A 20,824-nucleotide genomic window follows, 5' to 3' on the forward strand; every position below is an offset into this window, starting at 1 on the left:
TTTGAACCATTGACTTTGTGGTCCATTGTATTACCCTACAGTGCCACACCAAGACTTAAAGGGGTGAGAGGGACCTTTGATAAGCAGTGTACTGTGTCTCCTCCCCATTTTCCACCCACCTTGTGCCCCAATCACTTTTTAGTGAGAAAAGTTCTAATAAAAATGCCTTGTGCATTTGGATGGTCCAACATTAGAAAAAATGTTTGAGAATTGCTATATTGGAGCCCTAAGGAGTTCTGGTAACGTAGTGGTTACAAATCGGGCTGCTAACCTCAAGCTCAGCAGTTCAAAACTACCAGCCGCTCCGCAGGAGAAAGATGAGGCTTTCTGCTCCCGTAAAGATTTACAGCCTCACAAACCCTGTACAGGGTCACTGTGAGTTGGTACCGACTCCACGGCAAACCACCATCACTATATTGGAGTCCTGGTGTGGTGCTGGAGGATAAGCACTGAATTGCTAACACAAGGTAGGCAGTTCGAGTCTACCAGCTGCTCATTAGAAACCTTACAACACTATGAGTTGGAACCGACTCAACAGCATTTAACAGGAGTCCTGATATGGCGCTGTTGGATAAGTACTGGACTGCTAACCACAAAGTTGACAGTTCAAACCCACCAGCCGCTCCTTGGAAATCCAATACAGGGTCATTATGAATTGGAACTGACTCTAGGCCACTTAACAACAACAATAAAACAAAAGATTGAAGATGTCATGGATTTCATTATACTGGGATCTCCAATCAATACTATTGGGAGCTGCAGTCAAGACATCAAAGAGCATATTGCATTGGGCAGATCTGCTGCAAAAGACTATTTTTTAAGTATTAAAGAGAAAACATGTCGCTCTGAGAACTGAGGTGCAGTTGACCCAAGTCATGGTATTTTCTTTCAATCACTTCATATGCATATGAAAGCTGGGCCACGAATAAGAAAACCCAAGAAGACATTGGAGCTGCTGTATTGGTGAAAAGGAGGCCTGGTGCGGCGCTGTGGGTTAATGCGCCGGACTGCAAAGCCGTTTGAACTGCTAATTCTAGGGAGTCTAGATGGAGTCCTGGTGCAGTGGCGCTGTGGGTTAATGCACCGGACTCCAAAGCCGTTTGAACTGCTAATTCTAGGGAGTCTAGATGGAGTCCTGGTGCGGTGGCGCTGTGGGTTAATGCACCGGACTGCAAAGCCATTTGAACTGCAAGGTCGGCGGTTCAAGCTCACCAGCAACTCCTCGGAAACCCTACACAGGGTCACTATGGATCGGAATCGACTTGATGGCACTTAACAACAATTGGTGAAAAATATTAAAAGTACCATGAATTGCCAGAAGAACAAACAAAATTGTCTTGGAAGAAGTGTTGCCAGTATATTTCTCAGATGTGAAGATGACCAAACTTCCTCTCAATGCTTTGAATATGTTATCAGAGGAACTAGTGCCTGGAAATGGACTTCATGCCTGGTAAAGTAGATGGTCGGTGCTAAAGGGGAAGACCCCCCCAATTAGATGAATTGGCACAGGGACTGCAGCTATGAACTCAGATGTCACATGATTGTGTGGATGATGTAGGACCGGGCAGGTGTTTCATTCTTTGTGCTTTGGGTCGTTATGAGTTGGAACTGATTCAACAGCACCTAATACCAACAACTACCAGGCTGAAGAAAAACATCTATTCTTTTCCATTTATTATTATTTTTTAAAGTTTTTATTGTGAATTATATGAGTTTATACGGGAGATCATCCTCGCTTTACACTTATCCTATCGTATTTCGTTTCATTGTAATGATTACAATCCCTTCCGTGCATCATCATTCAACAGTATTTGATGGTATTCCACCCCCCAACCCACCCCCCATTGTTTTTTTTTTTTTGGATGTACATCAAAGCACTCAGGAATGTACAGTCATTCAAACAACCAAAGAGCACACCTGGCCGTCAGCACCAGCACACAGCCCCTCTCCCTCTCTGAATCCAGAGTACCCAGCCGCTCTGTCTGTCAGCGTCATCATCTCTGCCTCCGTCTCTGGCATCCCCGCTTCTCTGAATAGGGTCTCACACACCGCTCCCGCTCTTCTCCAGTGAATGGTCCCAGTATCCTCCATTCCTGTACTATAAAAACACCTTTTCTTTTGCTTTAGAAAAATTCCTTAACCACAGTTAAGGAATTGTTTCCATCACTATGAAACAAGTGACCCCCCAAATTTAGTGGCTTAGAGTGATAAATAAAAGTATTTATTATTTCACACTTTTTCTGTGGATTTGGAATTTGCGGAGTGTCTTAGCTGGTAAGTTTTGTCCCAAGATCTCTCCTGGGGTGCAGTCAGCGTGGAGTGAGGTTATCTGAAGGCTGGCTGGTGGCTGGGGTATTGGCTTCAAAGATGGTTCACCTGTGGACAGGAGAGCTTGGTTCTCTACCAGGTAGACTTGAGTAGAGTAGTCTCACAACATGTCTACTATGATCCGAGAGGACAAGGAACAACGTAGTCTCAAAAGTCACACCCCAGCTTCTCCATAGCCGCCTGTTGAGTACAGAGGCCAGCCCTGAGGCCTGAGCCCTGAGCCCTGGGAGGCTAGCAGAGGGGGAGCTGTCTTGGAGGCTGGCCACCTCGGCCCTACCTTCAGCCATGTCCTGGTTCTGTCAGTTCAAGTGCAGTAGAAGCATACCTCAAGGTTCTGTCTTGATAAAACCAGTCTGTCACTACCCACCACTGTTTGTAGAAATGTTTTACATTTCTGTTCTTCAGTTGATCTTGGGACAAAAAGGTTGTAAATGGTATTTTTGTTTTCTAATTTCCTTTGTGGAAAGGAAGGCTTGCGTTTCCTTTGTGATTTTGACATTGTGTTATGAAATAGAGATCATTTCTCTGCTTGTATAATTCTTGGTGGTGGGGTTAGCTAGTAACTAACCGAACCTCGTGGAGACAGCTTCAACTATTCAGAGCAGCCGCAGTAACCAACTCTGTTCTTGATTTCCTTTTAGGTCACACTTCCTGTCTTCTAAGTCTCATGTGTGGCACTGTAGAAGAAGTGCTTGGACTGCTAATCACAAGCTTGGTGGTTCAAACCCACCGACAGCTCCTTGGAAGCTCCTAGGATCGCTATAAGTCAAAACCAACTCGACAGCACTTAACAGCAACAAGCTTCATCTTTTAAATTGAAAATTAGAATTGTGAATATTGGCAGGTGTCTGTTTATTCAGGAAGCGCTGAAGACAGTTTTTTTCTTTTAGAGGTAGTATAGTCTCAGAAACCAGGTTGACACCCCCGCACCCTCCCAGGCAAATTTGTTGTTGTTTTTAAGTGCCGTTGAGTTGCTTCCAACCCATAGCGACCCTGTAAAGGATTTCCATGGAGCATCTGGTGAGCCTGAACCACCAACCTTGTAGTTCAAATTGACTTTGCAGTCCAGTGCATTAGCCCGCAGCGCCACACCAGGACTCCTTCCTGGGCAAATACCTGGAGATAATTTTGGTTGCCATAATTGGGAACTAGATGTGGTACCAGCCATTTAGTGGGTTAAGGCCAGGGTGCTGCTAAACATCCTACAATGAAGGACAAAAAGTATTGGGCCCCAAACGTCAGCAGTATCAGTGCTGAAAAAACCCTGCTTTAAAAAAAAATCTCCATTTTTACCTTATGACATGGTTACCTATGAAATAAGTGATTCTCATGGGAGGAAACAGAAGCATGAATGAGAAAAGCACACACTATGGGTGGTTATTTGGGATCAAGCCCCGACTTGATCCCCATGTGTAATTAATGGAATTAGTAAACCATGGTTGAAGATGTCTCAATTCTAGGTCCGTTTTCCTTTTAGGTTCTTTTTTGACTCCTCAGGTTAGAAACATCATTCTAACCAGTGTAAGTTAAGAAGAATTTACTTTAAGGAGAGTTCTGAAATCCAGGAACAGAAATGATGTTTGTTCTTAGATACCGCTGGAACCAGATACCACTGTCTCTTCGTGTGGTACTTGTCTGTCTCTTCGCATCTTTTGCTTCTCCCGTTACCAAATGGCTTCATTTGTTTCTTGGCCCATGTGTCTTCTAATTGCTCTTGACCTTCATAGAACAGTTGAGGCTTATAAAGAACGAATGTGCTCTTCATCCTAGCCTCGCATGAAGGACCCTGTTTGGCCCACTCCTGGACCAACTAAGTTGGCAGCTCCAGCGAGAACCAGGTGACTGACATGAAGGAAGAGGAGAAGCCGTATCTAGAAGAAGGGAGAGGACGTACCAGGCTACCAAAGCCTGAGTCTACTGCAGTCCCACCAGGGGCTGTGTACCCTTGGAGATTATAAGTCAATTTTATTAATATTGACCTAAGCTGTACATATGCCTTCCTATACAGCTCTTAGGAAAGTATTCTACTACCAGAAAGGTTTGTTTTGTGTGTGTGTGCTCTGGTACTTTAATTTCCTGGGTCTGAGAAGATGGGCGTGATTGAGATTTTCGTTATCAGTGCGAAGGCAGAATGCAGAAATTCGGGAAGTAAGATGGAGAAGCACAGCAGCCCAGCCAGCCTGGCAGCTGCGCCGCTCCTTTGCGACTTTGCTGGTCACCTTTAGAAACGGGGATTTATTACGCACTTAAATAGTGTCCGTATAAGCGCTGGGCATGTCACGAAGCCAACGGCTTCTGTCAAGCTGCCAGTGCATTTCCATTCTGACCGTAGATGATTTATTTACATTGTTCTTGGAAGCACCTGTGTCTTCAGATAGTAAATAAAAGTCACTGTTTTGTTATGCAAGCGTGCAGACAGGATCGCAGTGGGGTTCCTGAGGGTGGAGTTGTTTGTAGTGGGGTGCATTTCCCCAACCTTTTTCTCCTTCGTTTTATGGGAGGTGGGGAGTGGAAAGCCCTAGAATGCCAAGCTCGTCCTTGCTTTGATTCAGCTGGTAGCTTAACACAGTAAACAGATACTAACCTTATGGTGTTTTCTACAAGATTAAAAATAGCACATTTCTGCTGCCACGGGAGAGGAGCCAGTACTTGGTTTAGTTGCACCGACTAGTGGAAGGCCAGTTTTCTGCCTCCAGTTCCCAGTTAGGTCGATTTTTGTTGTTGTTGTGGTTGTTATGTGCCGTGGAGTCAGTTCCGACTCATAGTGACCCTGCACAGGGTTTCTGAGGCTGTAAATCTTTACAGGAGCAGAAAGCCTCCTCTTTCTTCCATGGAACCGCTGGTAGTTTCGAACTGCTGACCCTGAGGTTCACAGCCTGATTCGTACCAGAGCTCCTTGAGTTGATTTTTCCAAGCATGGATTCATTCATTGAAGTGGCAAACACAGATCATAAACTAGTGACGGTAGAGGGTTATTTCTGTGGCCTTCATAAAACGCGGGGTTGTGGCAGGGAAAAAGTAGATTGCATCGGGAGCGATCTGTGTGGCTCCGGCCTGGAGTTGACTTTGAGCAACTGAGAAGACGGTAGATCTGACAGATACCAACTTGAACTGTCTTTCCAGTGGCTGTGTTAACTTTGTAAATATTTACCCAATCAGATGATGGTAATAGTAATACTGATATTCAAATCAAATGTCAGGTGCCGTCGACTCGGTTGCCAGTCATAGCGACTGTGCACAGTCGAATGAAACACTGCCTGGTTCTGTGCCAGTCGCATGGTGGTGGTTATGTCTGCCGCTCCGTCTGTCCATCTTGTGGGGGTCTTTTTCTTTTTTATTGACCCTTCCACTTTTCCAAGCACGTTGTCCTGCTCTAGGCATCGGTCCCTCCTGATAATATGTCCACCAGAGTATGAGAGATGAAGTCTAACTGTCCTCGCTTCTAAGTAATACTCTGGCTGTACTTTTAACACAGAAGCAATTAAAAATACCATGGCTTGGGCCACCTTAGTCCTCAACTTTTCTTGAAAGTACTCATTAACAGGAATATGCAGCAGATATGCCTAATGCAATACTTAGTTTGATTTCTTGAGTGACTGCTTCCTTGCACACTGATAGTGGATGCAAACAAATTGAAGTCTTTGACAATTTCAATCTTATCTCCATTTATCATTGATACCTTTGTAAAGATTGTCGTTTTCTCTACAGTGATGTAAAGAAATCCATATTAAAGAATGTGGTCTTTGATCTTCATCCGTATTTCAAATCCTCTTTGTTTTCACAAGGTTGTGTCATCTGCATGTTGCAAGTTTCCTGGAAGTTGTCCACCAATCCTGATGCCATGTTCTTCTTCCATATGCTGCACCTCATCCAGCTGTCTGGATTATTTGCTCGGTACACAACTTGAATAAGTCTGGTGAAAGGATACAACCCTGACACACACCTCCTGCTTTTAAATCATTTACCATCTTCATGTTCTATTCTAATGACCGCCTCTTGGTCCAGGTTCCTCATGCGTACAGTTAGTATTTGGGATACCCATTCTTTGTAATGTTATTTATATTTTGTCATGATCCACTTAGTAAATTGCTTTTTCATAGTCAATAAAGTACAAGTCAACTTCTTTCAGGGTATTTTCTGCTTTCAGCCAGGATCCATCTGATGCCAGAATGATAGTCCTTGTTCCAACTCTTCTTTTTGAATATGACTTGGATTTCTGGCAGCTCCCTGTCGATGTACTGCTACAACCGTTTTTGAATTACCTTTTTGAAATACCACTTGCATGTGATATTAATGATAGTGTTTGATGGTTTCTGCATTCCGTTGGCTCACCTTTCTTTGGAATGGGCACACATAAGCATCTCTTCCAATCAGTTGGGCAGGTAGCACCTTCCCAATTTCTTCACATAGACCAATGAGTACCTCCAGCACTGCATCAGTTTGCTGGAACATGTCCATTTCTAGTCTGTTCCGGAGCCTTGTTTTTCTCTAGTGCCTTCAGTACTGCTTGGCCTTCTTCCTTCAGTATCATCGGTGCTTGATCATATGTTATGTCTTAAAGTGACTCAACGTTGACCAATTTTTTTTTGAACAGTGACGCGCTCTGTGTTCCTTCCAGTGTGTCCTTTGATGTTTCCCGTGCCAGTCAGTAGTTTGCCCACAGTGTCCTTCAATATTGCAGCTGGAAGCTTGAATGTTTAATTCAGTTCTTTCAGCTTAAGAAATGCTGAGTGTATTCTTCCGTCTTAGTTCTATAGGTCTTTAAACATTTCATTATATTTAACTTTGTCTTCTCGAGCTGCCCTTTGGAATTTTCTGTTCAGCTCTTTTACTCCATCATTTCTGCCAGTTGTTTTAGCTTTTCTACGTGCAAGAGCAAGTCCCACAGTCTCTTCTGACATCCGTTTTGGTCCTTTCTTTTTTCCCCCTGATCGTTCTAATGACCTGTTGCTTTCTTCATGATGTTGTTTTTTGTTTTCATTATTATTATTACAGTTTTTTATCGAGTGAAGGTTTACAGAAAAGATCATCAGTTTTACATTCAACAAATTTTCTACTTTGTTTCATCTCAATGACAACAGTGATCTCGCTTTTTCCCTGTGGTTCCCACCTCCATTCCATCCACCTTCTCATCCCTTCTCACCCTTGTCCTTAGGTACACGTTACTCTTTCGACTTTGCATAACTGATCGCTTCTCATTGATAGTGAGCATACATTTCTAGTGTTGTTGTCCACCCCACATATGCTACAAGGTTGAGTTCCATTCCACACCTGAAGGACGGTTGATGGCCCTAGTCTCAGGCTCTTCCCAGTCTCTTTCTGATCTATAAGCCTGGTGTTTTTTTGGGTTTTTTTAAATGAGTTTTGGTCCACATTTTCTGCCCCTCTATCCATCATGTGGCCAAGTGGCAGCATCAATGGACTGAAGTGTGGCAACAGCAGGTGAGGTTCCTGAATTGGGCCGTGTTCCATTCAACTCTGCATAAGGTCGCTGTGAGTTGGCAATGACTCAGTGGAACCTAACAAAAACAACATCCATAATGTGATCCCTTTCGGAGCAGTTGGTAGTGTTAGCTGGACAACAGCTAGTTCTTCAGGCCTCAGAGTCATGGAGACTGATGGTCACATGTCCCATTAGTTCGTTGGACTCATTGATCCCAAGCATCTCAATTCTCATCACTCTTCTTTCTTCTGCACATGGAGAGACCAGTACCTGCCCCTTAGATGACCACTGATGACTTTTCATTTCCCAGATGCTCCTCACCAAAGCAGAATGTAGAACATTACCTTTGTGGACTCTGTTATTCCAGGTGACCATGGTTCCCCCAGGCCCAGCTGCTCATTGCTTTAAGATGTTTGGTAATATCTAAGAAGTTTTCACATGATGACGTTCCTGATGTCATCTCACAACTTTTCTGGTCTTTGGTCATTAGTATCTAATCCATCATATCTTTTCTTGAGATGGTCTCTAAATTCAGGTGGGGTACACTCAAGTCATATTTCGGCTCTTGTGGAGTTGTTTTAATTGTCTTCAACTTCAGCCTGCACTTGCATATGAGTAATTGATGGTCTGTTCCACTGTCTGTCCCTGGCCTTGTTTTGACTGATGATATTGAACTTCTCCATCATCTCTTCCCATAGATGTAGTCAGTTTGATTTCTGTGTATGCCACAGAAGTGAGGTGAGGTCCAGGAATATAGTCAAAGGTATTTACAGTGAATAAGTCACTGGTCTTGTAAAATTCTATCATGCGATCTCCAGCATCTTTTCTATTACCAAAGCCATATTTTCCAACTATGGATTCTTCCTTTTTGTTTCCAGTTTTTGCAATCCAGTCATCAGTAATTATCAGTGCATCTTGATTGCATGTTTGATCAATTTTAGAGTGAAGAGAGAGAGAGAAATAAAAGAGAGTCCTTGCTTAAACAGGGGAGAGTTATCACACAAAACTGGCTACTACCAGTACATTTGTGTCTAGAAAACAGAAGAAAATAAATCAATAGTTCAAAACCTTAGAGACGTTTTGGGTAATTTCTATCAGGTCATTTTAAATTTGTTTGCAGAAGCACATGTACCTTTCATTTTGTATTGTGAAGGAGCTCTGGTTGTATTGTTGGATAAGCACTGGACAGATAACCGCAAGGTCAGCAGTTCAAATCTATCAGCTGCTCTGCAGGAGAAAGATGAGCCTTTCTGTTCCCATAAAGATTTACAGCTTCGGAAACTCTGTACAGGATCGCCGTGAGTCGGAACCGACTTGTTACTGCTGTATGGTAAGCTCTGGACTGCTAGCCACAAGGTCAGCAGTTTGAGTCCCATCAGCTGCTCCACAGGAGAACGATAAGGCTTTCTGCTCCAGTGAAGATTTACAGCCTTGGAAACCCTGTGCGTGGTCGCTGTGAGTCAGAACAGACTCCACGGTGACGGGTTTTGTTTTGTTTTGGATGTACATTGTCGGGCCTTGGTGACTCAGTGACTAAGTGCTGAACTGCTACCCAAAAGGTAGGCAGTTCAAATGCACCAGTCGCTCTGTGAGAGAAAGATGCGGCAGTCAGCTTCTGTCAAGATTGTAGCTATGGAAACCCTGTGGGATACTTTTACCGTTTATAAGGTCGCTATGAGTCACAATCAGCTCCACAATAGTAATGGGCTTAGCATGTGACTTGTACAATGTACAGTTTTTATATGCCTTCCGTTTAGCATTATATTGTGAACATTTTCCATTGTCAGTAACATTTTCTCACTTTTTAATATTGCGTAGGATAATCATTTCCCTGTAGATGTTTGTTGTTGTTGTTATGTGCCGTGGAGTTGATTCCGACTCCTAGAGACCCTGTATGGGGTTTCCGAGCCTGTAAACATGGAACAGCTGGTAGTTTCAAACTGCCGACCTTGAGATTAGCAGCCCGATACGTAACCAGTACGCCACCAGATGTTTACATTTCCTGTAATTTTCTGGCTATTACAGCTTGCCAAGAACCCTGGTGTGGGTGGCAGTGTAGGGTAAGCACAGGACCACCAGGTCAGTTTGAACCACAAGGTTGGTGGTTCAAGCTCACCAGCCATTCCTCGGAAACCCTATATCCGGTCCCTGTGAGTCAGAACGAACTTGATGACACTTGACAACAGCAGCAGCGGATTGCCACAGTGAGTGTGTGTGTGGGCGCCTTTGTGTGGTGATGTGAGTTACTGCTGTGCTGGGCATCTGCTCTGTGGTTGTGGTTCATCCTTGGAGGGACCTTGTACTAGCACTGTCCCTAGTTTATGAGATGGGGACACCATCGGAGATGCCAGGTACTTAGCTTGTCCTGCAGTAAGTAAGGGCAGAGATGCACAGCAAGCCCCCAGTGGTGCCTGGCTCTCCACCTTTTCTCTATCCTTCCCCATCTCCGTCTCCCCCCCCCAAAAAAGAAAAAAACCTGGCTGCACCCGCTTTGCTCCTTAAAAAGACCGACAGAGGTGAGAAATGATGGAGTCCAACAGTGTGGCCAAGGTGCTTGTCCTGGACCTAATCTTAAGCTATAATAAGTGCTTGTCCTCCCTGACTTTTGCCAATCCTTAGTTTTACCTATTGAAATAAATTTGCTGACTTAATAAGTTAAAAGTGGTATTTCTATTTATCTTAAGGTCTAAATTTTAAAGACTATAACATCTTCACTGATCTTCTATATACTGATTATCCACTGAGTTATTTATCCTCTAAGTGTAACAACTGGATTCCTCTGCTACCCAGGATGTCTTAACTGAAGCTGTGCTGGGCTCCGGGCGGACGGTATTTGCTGATTGATCGTTGGCTTTACAAGCCAACCTAGGGGTTCTCAGAAGTTGCTTTTTGGAAGAAAAATTTATTTGCATTTTAAAGGCACTGAATATGGTGACCTTTTTTTCTTTTTAAGAGTGTATTTTATGCCTGCCGCTTGGCCAGGATGACTTATAAACAACCATTAGTAGGTTGTAGCTCTTTTAGGTATTATATCTATAAACCAGTATTTATTTTTTGCAGGCCGGTCTAATTGAAGCCAATGGAGAACTAAAGGTCTTTATAGACCAGAATCTTAGCCCTGGAAAAGGTAAGGAAATCTATTTTGAAACTATTAAAAGTCTACTAAAAATTTTATTTAAGTTTTCTGTATTTGTGAATTCCTTTAATACTAAAGCTCCTACGGACTCGTGAAGCTTCCGATTTAGAAATGTCCCTCCTCAGAATCTAGCATAGGGAACTTCTTATTTCATAGCATTTGAATTCTGAGATTAAAGATATGGACAAACATGCTCATATGAAGGGGCTTTGAAAAATTTGTTAAATGGTGTGGAAAGATTTTGAATTTTTTCCACAGACTTTTTTTAAAGCACCTGTTGTATGTGTATATTCAGTGCCTTTCTTTGATTTATAAGTAACATAGACTATTTGTAGACTTCCAGAGCATTGTTATTGTTGTTAAAGCGCTGTTGAGTCATTTCAGACTCATAGCGACCCTGTGTTGAGTTTCCAAGGATGGCTGGTGAGTCTGAACTGCTGACCTTGTGGTTCAGAGCACCCTTGCAGTCCAGTACATTATCCCACCGTGCCACAATTAGGAGAGAAGCAAACATTCCTTCTACCCAAAGATAGCAAGCACTTCACAAAATTGGTGGTTTCCTCCAGCATTTTCCCACACAGACAATCACACTGTGAAACAAGAGTTGAAGTTGACGTTAGAATCATGTTACACACCTCATGTGTGAACTGGACCTCTTTCCAGGTCAATAAATATAAAGTCTTGATATTTTATGCTTTTTTTTTGTCATGTCAGGGCGAGGGTTTGTATGCCCCATCGCCAGACAGAGAGAGTCGAGATGTGGAGATGAAAGCCACATCTTTGTAATGATTGCTCTGTGTTCCACTGGCTGACAATAGCACAATTTATTGAACTGATCTCATAGTATTGTATAGTTTTCAGTCCTCACAAAAGTGGCAAGCTGAGCATCCCTGGAATGTGTATGTTTCAGTTCATGTCTGGTTAATTTCCCTATAGTAAATTCTTAGGTGCACAATTGCTGGGTTAAAAGCGATGCATATTTAAAATGATGTGAGACCACATCGATTGTGGGGTTTTAGTAGCTTAACTGGTATCATCTCAGCGCAGTTTGGTCTAGTATTTTTTTAAGAAAAGCTTTAGAAAAAGCCTGTTTTGTCTTCCTAAGAATTTTGCTTGCAGAGGATGAGATGAGGTTCCTGTGAGTATGATCTCAGCCATAATGCACACTGGTATATATATCGGCTAAACTAGGAGCTGCTTTAAAGTTAACCTCAATGGCAGTGTTATGCTGCTGCTGTTGGTGGTGATGCACCGTGGAGTCGGTTCCGACTCATAGCGACCCTTTATAGGGTTTCCGAACCTGGAAATCTTTACGGGAGCGGAAAGTCCCATCTTTCTCCCAGGGAGTGGCTGGTAGTTTCGAACTGCTGACCTTGAGCTTAGCATCCCAGCTCATAATCACTATGCTGCCAGAGCTAGTTCTGTTTAAAGACTATTTGTTTAAATTTTTCTAAATATTTTCCACATCTTTGAAGTTAACCCTCTCTCCCTTTATAATGAGCACCATATTAAGTGACCTGTTGATGCTTGGGATGACTTTGGAAACAGTTGAAGTTGGTCCATTGCTTGGCCTTTATCCCTGTGCATCAGCCCCATCCCTCACAGCTACTCATTCCCGCCAGAGGGCCAAACCTCCTCACTCTTTCCCCCACCCCACATTCCACTGGCTTTAGAACCACCTCCCAGCACTTCCATCTTCTCCTATGGAGTCGTTCTTCTTCATCTGTTTGCTGCTTGGGTCTCTTACCCAATCTGCCAGGTGGGCAACGAGACTGTGGGCAGCTAGACTTGCAGTTCCCAGCTGTGTCTGAGCTGAAAGGCTTACTGCCCCTCCCCCTTTCTTTGTTGCCCATAGTGAAATCACCTTCAGGATTTAGGTAAAGGGTCTTTTGCCTGGGAAGCATTACACACACAGGAAGGGATGTGCAGGCGTGACTGCAGCTTGCCTGACCCCTGGGCTGGATGCCCGTGTCCAGGGCACAGCTGCACAATCGTGTGCCCTTTCCACCGGTAGCACGGAACATTCTCTTCTGTGTGCCTGCTTGCACAATCCCTCCTTCTTGCCTCCCCCACAGCACCTGTCTCGCTGGTCACTTTCCCCTCTTGGACCAGGAGTTCCACATCGGCTGGGGACCCACTCTTTCCCATCTTGTGACTCTTTGTGATACCTCATGGGCGTGGAGTCAGTGTTAACTGTGTTCTGGAGAAACTCCGATTCCCACGTGGAGGTTGGAAACATAGGGGTTTTTTTTCCCCCTCAGCAGATGTACTACCTTCCTCTTCTAGTTCTCTAAAGATGTAACTAAAACTTACAGCGCCCATTTCGGGGATTAATATTTATAAATCTTTTTTCCCTTGATCCATGTATAGCATTCACACACTGCTTGACTGAAATGTTTGTTTCAGTGTAACTAACCAAACATTTAAAAATTTTCAGAAATTTTGAGTAAGACATTTTCTGTTGATAGGATAATGTAGAAATAAGAATTAAAAAAAAAAATCTATGAACGTTCTTCCTTGGAAATTATGATGCCTTTCATAGGGTGTTTATTTTGTATTTCTCTGTTGTTGTTAAGTGCCGTCAAGTCCGTCCTGATTCATAGTGACCCTGCATAGCTTCTGAACCTTGTGGTTCAAACTGACCTTGAGGTGTCCAGCACTTCAGCAGGACTCTGCTGTTTTTGGATATGCCCAAATAAGCTTACCTGAGAAGGTGGTTATTACCTTCTTTCCCATTCTTAGTAACAAAAGCTGTGCTTAAATTTGATTCATACAGTATTTAATTCTGAGCCATAGGGTTGAATTGGAAGGATTAAAAAATTATAGTTTCCTCACCGCTTTCAAATATCCTGGTGTTAATTCATTGAATAAGATGGTTATCCACTTTTATTGGGAAATGCCAGAATTTCTCACCATTTATTTAGAATATTTTGTCTTTTTTGTGGGTACACTGAACCATTTAGGAATATACAATCATTTACTCTACAAGCCTGCCCCCAAGTCATCAGCACACAGCCTCTCTCCATCTCTGTGTCTAGAGTCCCCAGCTGCTCCATCTCTCCATGTCATCATCTCTGCCTCCATCTCTGGCATCACTGCTTCTCTGGGTAGGGTCCCACTCTCCGCTCTTCTCCATTGATGGTCCCAGGGTCCTCCGCATCTGGACTGCAAAATCAACCATTCCCCTCCTTTTGCTACAAAACATCTACCTGTACATTTCCAACACTCACAGTCAGTACTGATAGCAATTATTCTCTATTGAATCACAAGAGTCCTATCCCCATTCCAGAGAATTTTATAAGCAAGCAGATCTTACTTGTTGATTGCTTGAACACACTCGGTGGGGACTCAGACTTCTCAAAGAGAGGGTTCCGCTGCAAGGGACTCCAGACTTGGGAAGGAGACAGGTGGGAAGAGGTGTTGACCACGGATCACAGTTGGTGCTATGAGGATATTAGCACAGACGAAGTCCAACTTACACAGAAGCTGGGAGATCGGGCTCAGGGGGACGGTTCCCTCGAGGATGGGCCCTGAGCTCTTGGAGGAAATTAGGCGTTTGGGCCAGAAAAGTACTGTCTACCGCCAGTAGGTAGACCATTGTTGTTGTTAGGTGCCATTGAATTTGCTCCAACTCATAATTACCCTGTAGGGTCTCTGAGCCTTTGACTCTTGGCAGGAGCAGAAAGCTTCATCTCTCTCAGGCAGAGCTGCTCATGGGCTCCAGCCAACCACCTTGTGGTTTGTAGTCCAGTGCTTATCTTACAGAGCCACAGCATTCCCAAGCCATCGAGTCGATTCCGACAACCCTGGAGAACATGATAGTACTGCTCCTTGGGTTTCTGAGACATGAAGTCTCCACAGGAGCACATGGTCTTACCTTTATCTTGTAGAGCTGCTGGCAGGTTTGAACCTCCGACTTTTTGGTTAGGTATCTAATGTCTAACCTCTCACACCACCAGGACTCCTTCATAATCTCCACAGGGAACCCCAAAATAGTCAGTATGACCAAGGCATAGGATGGGAGATAGTCAGAGACAAAGGTAATGAGGGGTAGATGTGGTGAGGTGTCAGAGATGGTGTAGATATTGATGTAATTATTTGGCGTGTCCTCCTTGAGCACTGTTGAGGGCAGGGGCCCTGTCTGGTGGTGGGATTGTCTGCTGTTTGTGTGGAAATACTAGTTGGTCCAAAGACAGACGTGGGCCTTTGTTGTTCTGGTTGCTATGAGCCTGAATCAACTCCTGGCAGTGGGCTTGCTTGGGTTTTATTTTTTTTGGGGGGCTAACCTAAGGAATTTAGAATTGCTTCCAAAAGCAGTGGACGCTGCAGAAGGAGTTTAAATAAGGGAGTGACATTTAATTTCTTCTACCTGCGGATCCAGAATAGGAACTCCCTTCTTGTCTTTTCTGCTTCTGGCTTCCCAGAGGCACAGTTTTTCAGCAAGTTATAGACAGACCTGCAGTTTATTTTTAACTGAAAAGATGAGTAGTTGAAAATCACCATCATCATCATCTCGGGAAACACATCTGAGAATTCTTTCATCTGTTTGGCTGGATAATCTGTATAGTCCTGAGATAATATGAATTCTCTCTCTCTCTCTTTGAGTTTGGATTTCTCTGTGTTAATTGTTACTGTGATTTCCTTTTCTGTAATTACAGTTAAGTGTTGAGCTTAGAGTCAGAAAACTTGGGTGGAGTCCCAGCTCTACCTTAGCTGGGTGACATCATGAAACGACTGAGCTTCACTTCCCTCAGAACTTCCTTGCTTCCCTCCTAGGGTGGTTGTGTAAAGCAAATGATGTAGTGTCTTTAGAAGCGTTTGTAAATTCACAGGTGCTGAATGTAAAGTCATATTAATTTTGAGCTTTATGTTTGGTGAGAGTCAGGTGATGTTTACCTCCATGGGTCAAAACCTCAAATTTACTTTGTGTTCTCTATTGCCAAAGGTGTTGTTTCCAGATTGTATTCTAATTATTTTCTTCTAAATTCTTGTGTTCTCCACCCATCACCTTTCATTCTGCAGCCTCCCTGACACACTGACACACACATGAGGTCTCTCCATAGTGTTGGTTGCAGTTTTTTTTACTGCTCCCCATGTGTCAGTTCCCCCTTTCCTTATGTAGAACAAGCCCTTCTGTGCTACCTCCTTGGGGGAGCTGCAGGGATCTGAACGTGAAATGACAGTGAGGGTGACCTGACTCAGCACCTGACTCAGCACCGCGGCTCACCTTATCAGCGCCAACACTCTCCCTTTCTTGTGTGTCTGCCTCGCCGTCTTTGTTTGGAGTTTCCTCTTGCCTTCCAGCTCATGAATTTGACGGATAATTTTAGACCCTGTTGGAACTAATTTGAGCAGTTGACTTTGCAGTGTTAGATGTGAAGAGCTCAGTGACTTGTCCTGTCTGTCAGGGTCACTTGATGGGTAGCTCCTCTCCCTTGTGGACAAGGTGCTTCACAGTGGAGCATGTCGCCAGATACTAGGGGTACACAGAAGGGACTAAGGCACAGACCCTCCTAAACAAGCTTGCTCTGGTGCTCAGAAGTGGTCAGCCTTGCTCCGAGGTAAGAATTGTGTCTGGAAACAGGGTTGAATAAGAGTGGAGCTAGTTTTGAAGACCCTCTAGAGAATGGAGCCCAGGAAAAGAGTGGACAAAGCTGGTTCCGGGTGGTGGCTGTAGGCACTGAGAGGACGATGGATCTGGTCTTCCTTTCTTGCCCTCCACCTTCTTAGCCTCTTGTTGTTGTCATTGTTAGGGGTCGTCGAGTCGGTTGCGACTTAACTGAGACACTATGTACAATAGAACGTACCATTGCCAGTCTTGTGCCCACCTCACAATCACTGATACACTTGAGCCCATCGCTGCTGCCACTGTGCCAATCCATTTCGTTAGGGGCCTTCCTCCTCTCTGCTGACCCTCCACTTTACCAAGCATAATGTGAAACTTCCAGAGACTGGTCCCTTCTGATCATATATCCAAAGTATGAGAGACAAAGTCTCAACATCGTGCCTTCTCAGGAGCACTCTGGCTGCACTTCTTCCAACACAGATTTATTTGTTTTTCTGGCAATCTGTGGGACTTTCAGAATTCTTCTCCAACACCACAACTCAGATGGTCAGTTCTTCTACCTTCTTATTCACTGTCCAATTTTCACATGCGTGTGATTGAAAATGTCCTGGTTTCAGCTCCTGCCACCCACAATCATGCTAACTCACTGACTCTGAGTTGACCCTGATGTATGGCAACCCCTTATACTATGGAGTAAAAGTGAGTTCTGTAGAGTTACGGAAGTGGATTGGCAGGCCTTCCGTGGTGCTATGAGTGGACCTGATACACCAGTCTTCTGCTTGTTAGTTGAGAACAGATGGTTTGTTCCACCCAGGAAATTTTCAGCCCGTTTGTTGTTGTGGTTAAGTGCCATCGAGTCAGTTCCAACTCATAGCAACCCTGTATAGGGTTTCCAAGGAGCGGCTGGTGAGTTTGTACCGCCGACCTTGTGGTCCAGCGCTTTCTCCCACAGCACCCCACCAGGACTCCTTCAAACCCTGTACCAGAGGCCACTTAACCAGCTCTCTTAGGCTTTTGGGCTGGATGCATTCTCTGTTCAGTCAGGGGGCTTCCAGGAACACTGGTTGAGTAGAGCAGCATCTGCTGCCTTTGGTGGTCTTGGCAATCAGCCTTTTCTTTGGCTCCTGAGACTAATCCCCAGGCCCAGGAATTGAGCTCCTTCCTGTTCTGTTTGCTCTTGTTAAGAGTTTCAGGCGAATTCTTTACTTCTTCTGAAACTGGACTTGTGCTGTGTTCTTGTTGGTGTGCTGGTTAGGCCACGGGGAGTCCTTGTTGTTGTTGTTATGTGCTGTGGAGTCGGTTCTGACTCATAGCGACCCTACACAGGGGTTCTGAGGCTGTAAATCTTTACGGGAGCAGACCGCCTCATCTTTCTCCCACAGAACAGCTGATAATTTCGAACTGCTGACCTTGCGGCCCACAGCCTGATTCGTAACCACTACGCTACCAGAGCTCACTTAGGTTGTTTAAAAATCACAGTTCGCTCCTGATGTCGGGTACGGCTGCATTTTGCCCGTTTCCAGATTTTTCTTTGAGACTCGAAGTGCTCCTGTGTTCCCCAGAAAAATGCATCTAACTGACAACATTTTGCATCCACAAATGCCTAAGGCGGGAATCTCTGAGCTAGTAGACTGCTGTGGATAGTTTTTTTGTAAATTAGATTATTCCCGCCCTTTAAGGGCATTCTCATGACTCCGTCAGAGGACAGCTAGAATCCACAACAGTTGGGACCTCAACTTGTAAAGACTACAAAAGAAAAAACATAGGTGTCTTTCAAAATCTGGGCCTTTTACGCCTTCATTCCCTAGGTCATATGTCTGGCAGCAGCAGCCTAGGATTTGCCCTTGGTTTGGAATATGATGGCTGGACTTGAGTTTTTCACGAGAATCAATTATTATTTTTACTGGTAAGGGTCACAGAAAATTTACACATGCTTTAAATTTGATAAGCGCCTGAGTGGCTGCCTCGTAGTGTCTTTTGTACACACTTTTCAATAAGCAACTTAACCAAAAAGCAGAACAAAGCCATTGAGTTGATACCTACTCCTGGTGACCCGTGTACTTAGAAGAGTATTTTCAGGGTCGTAACCTTGGAGTCCTGGTGTGGCACTGTGGGTTAATGTGCCAGACTGCAAAGCCGTTTGAACTGCAAAGTCAGTGGTTCAAGCTCACCAGCTGCTCCTGGGAAACCCTATACTGGGTCTCTATGGGTTGGAACCGACAACCTTTGGGAACCTGGTTGCCAGGCCATTGTTCCGCAGCACCTTGGAGTAGCTCCAAACCACTAACCTTCAGGGTAGCAGGTGAGTTCTTAACCAGTGTTGTTACTGGGTGTGAGGGGCAGTTCCAGCTCACAGCCTTCAGCATCTGTAACAATTGTTACCATGTCTCAGCTCATATTGTAGATGGTTTTCCTCTTTTTCACTCAGCCACTGCTTTACCACGCCTGCCCTTCGCCAGGGACTGGTCCTGAAATACAGCTACATGTGATTAAATCTCACACGGTATAAACATAAGTTTTAGGAGCTCTGGTAGCATAGTGGTTACAAATCGGGCTGCGAACCTTAAGGTCAGTGGTTTGAAACTACCAGCCGCTCTGCGGGAGAAAGGTGAGGCTTTCTACTTCCGTAAAGATTTACACCCTTGGAAACCCTGTACAGGGTCGCTATGGGTCAGAACCGACTCGACGGCACTTTAACAACAACAACAACAACAATACACTAAGATAAGGAGCTCTGGTAGCGTAGTGGTTACGAATTGGGCTGCGAACCGCAAGGTCAGCAGTTCGAAACTACCAGTTGTTCCGTTGGAGAAAGATGAGGCCTTCTGCTCCTGTAAAGATTTACAGCCTCGGAAACCCTGTGCAGGGTCGCTATGAGTCGGAACCGACTCCACGGCATGTAACAACATCATACACTAAGATACCACATGAAGTTTGAGAATTTGCAGAGTACCACTTATATATTGCTTGTTCCTAAAGAATAAATGTATATTGAATATACATTGACTAGAAAGTCCGAGGAACCATAAACACCACATGTTCTTCGGGAAAGGAGTTAGGGGCTAGTTCACACCGTCCTTTTGGCCACAGAAGCAGCACACACGGAGAGCCCCAGTTACCTCCTGCGTTTCGTCTTCTCTTTCATGTAATGAAGATTGAACTTACTCGAGGGCTACATTTTGACTCATGATTCTTCCTGTTCACTATATTGGCAGTCCTTCTGGACCTTGTGTACTGAGTGGGAGGTTGTATCTTGTTAGGAGCTCTGGTAGCGTAGCGGTTACGTATCGGACTGCAAACCTGCAAGGTTGGCAGTTTGAAACTACCAGCTGTTCCGCGGGAGAAAAGGGGAGGCTTTCTGCTCCCGTAAAGATTTATGGCTTTGGAAACCCTGTACAGGATCGCTGTTAGTCGGGACCGACTCCACGGCATATAACAACAACAATGGATAAGATCAGTGGTCCAAACGCACCCAGCCAGTCCTTGGAAACCCTATACAGGGTCGGTATGGGTTGGAATTGACTTGAAGACACTTAACAACCACAGCAGCTAACCAGTGACCTTGGCTTCATGTTGAACAGTGCTGACCCCTCAATGACCTCCAGTACCCGCTTTCATAGATCAAACTTTCAGATACCCAGGAAAGTCCCCTGGGGGCGCTGTAGGACAAGCAGTAGACTGCTAACTGCAAGTTTGGCGGTTCAAATCTGCTCTTCAGGAGAAAGACAAGGCTCTCTGGTCTCATAGAGTTACAACCTTGGAAACCCTCTAGAGGGTCACCGTGAGTCAGAACCAACTTGATGGTGGAAGGATTGATTGGTGTTTCTATAGATACCAGAATAGCTGTGGGGTCTCTCTCTCCCAGTTCAGCTATCCCAGTGTCTTAATGACTAGTTATATGTCTTTATATCTGATAGGACAAGCCTCCCTACTTCTTCTTCAACAATTTCTTCATTATTCCTGGCGTTTTGATTTTTTTTCCATAGAAATTTTAGAACCAGCTTAAGTTCTTTACAATTTTTGACAGGGTGGCTTTTGACTAGATGAATAGTTTCCTTTTATGCCGCTAACTGAAAGGTCCATGGTTTGAACCCAGTAGCAGCTGTACGGGATAAAGATAAACGTCTGTCTGTAAAGATTTGCTGCCGTGGACACTTCATGGAGCAGATTCCACTGTGTCTTACAGGGTTTGTAAACGTTGGAACCTTAGAATCAGCTTGACAGAGGAGGTTTCTTTGTTAGAACATTTGTGTCCAGGTCTTTCTGTGGACCTAGTTTTTCATTCTTGTTGTTAAGTGTCATGGAGTCGCTTCCGACTCTTAGCCACCTGTGCATGGTTTGCGAGGCCTAG

At 44.4% G+C, this 20,824-nt stretch overlaps 1 protein-coding gene across 1 annotated transcript in view; it reads left to right on the top strand.

Annotated features, from left to right (window-relative positions):
* Positions 1-20,824, top strand: part of TFDP1 (transcription factor Dp-1) — a 134,744-nt gene that overhangs the window by 59,267 nt on the left and 54,653 nt on the right. The window contains exon 2 of the mRNA XM_006851523.1: positions 10,832-10,898. Coding sequence (XP_006851586.1) covers positions 10,832-10,898 — 67 coding nt within the window. The remainder of the gene's footprint in view (positions 1-10,831; positions 10,899-20,824) is intronic.

Source organism: Chrysochloris asiatica, unplaced genomic scaffold, assembly GCF_000296735.1.
Source record: "Chrysochloris asiatica unplaced genomic scaffold, ChrAsi1.0 scaffold00029, whole genome shotgun sequence".
NCBI lineage: Eukaryota > Metazoa > Chordata > Mammalia > Afrosoricida > Chrysochloridae > Chrysochloris > Chrysochloris asiatica.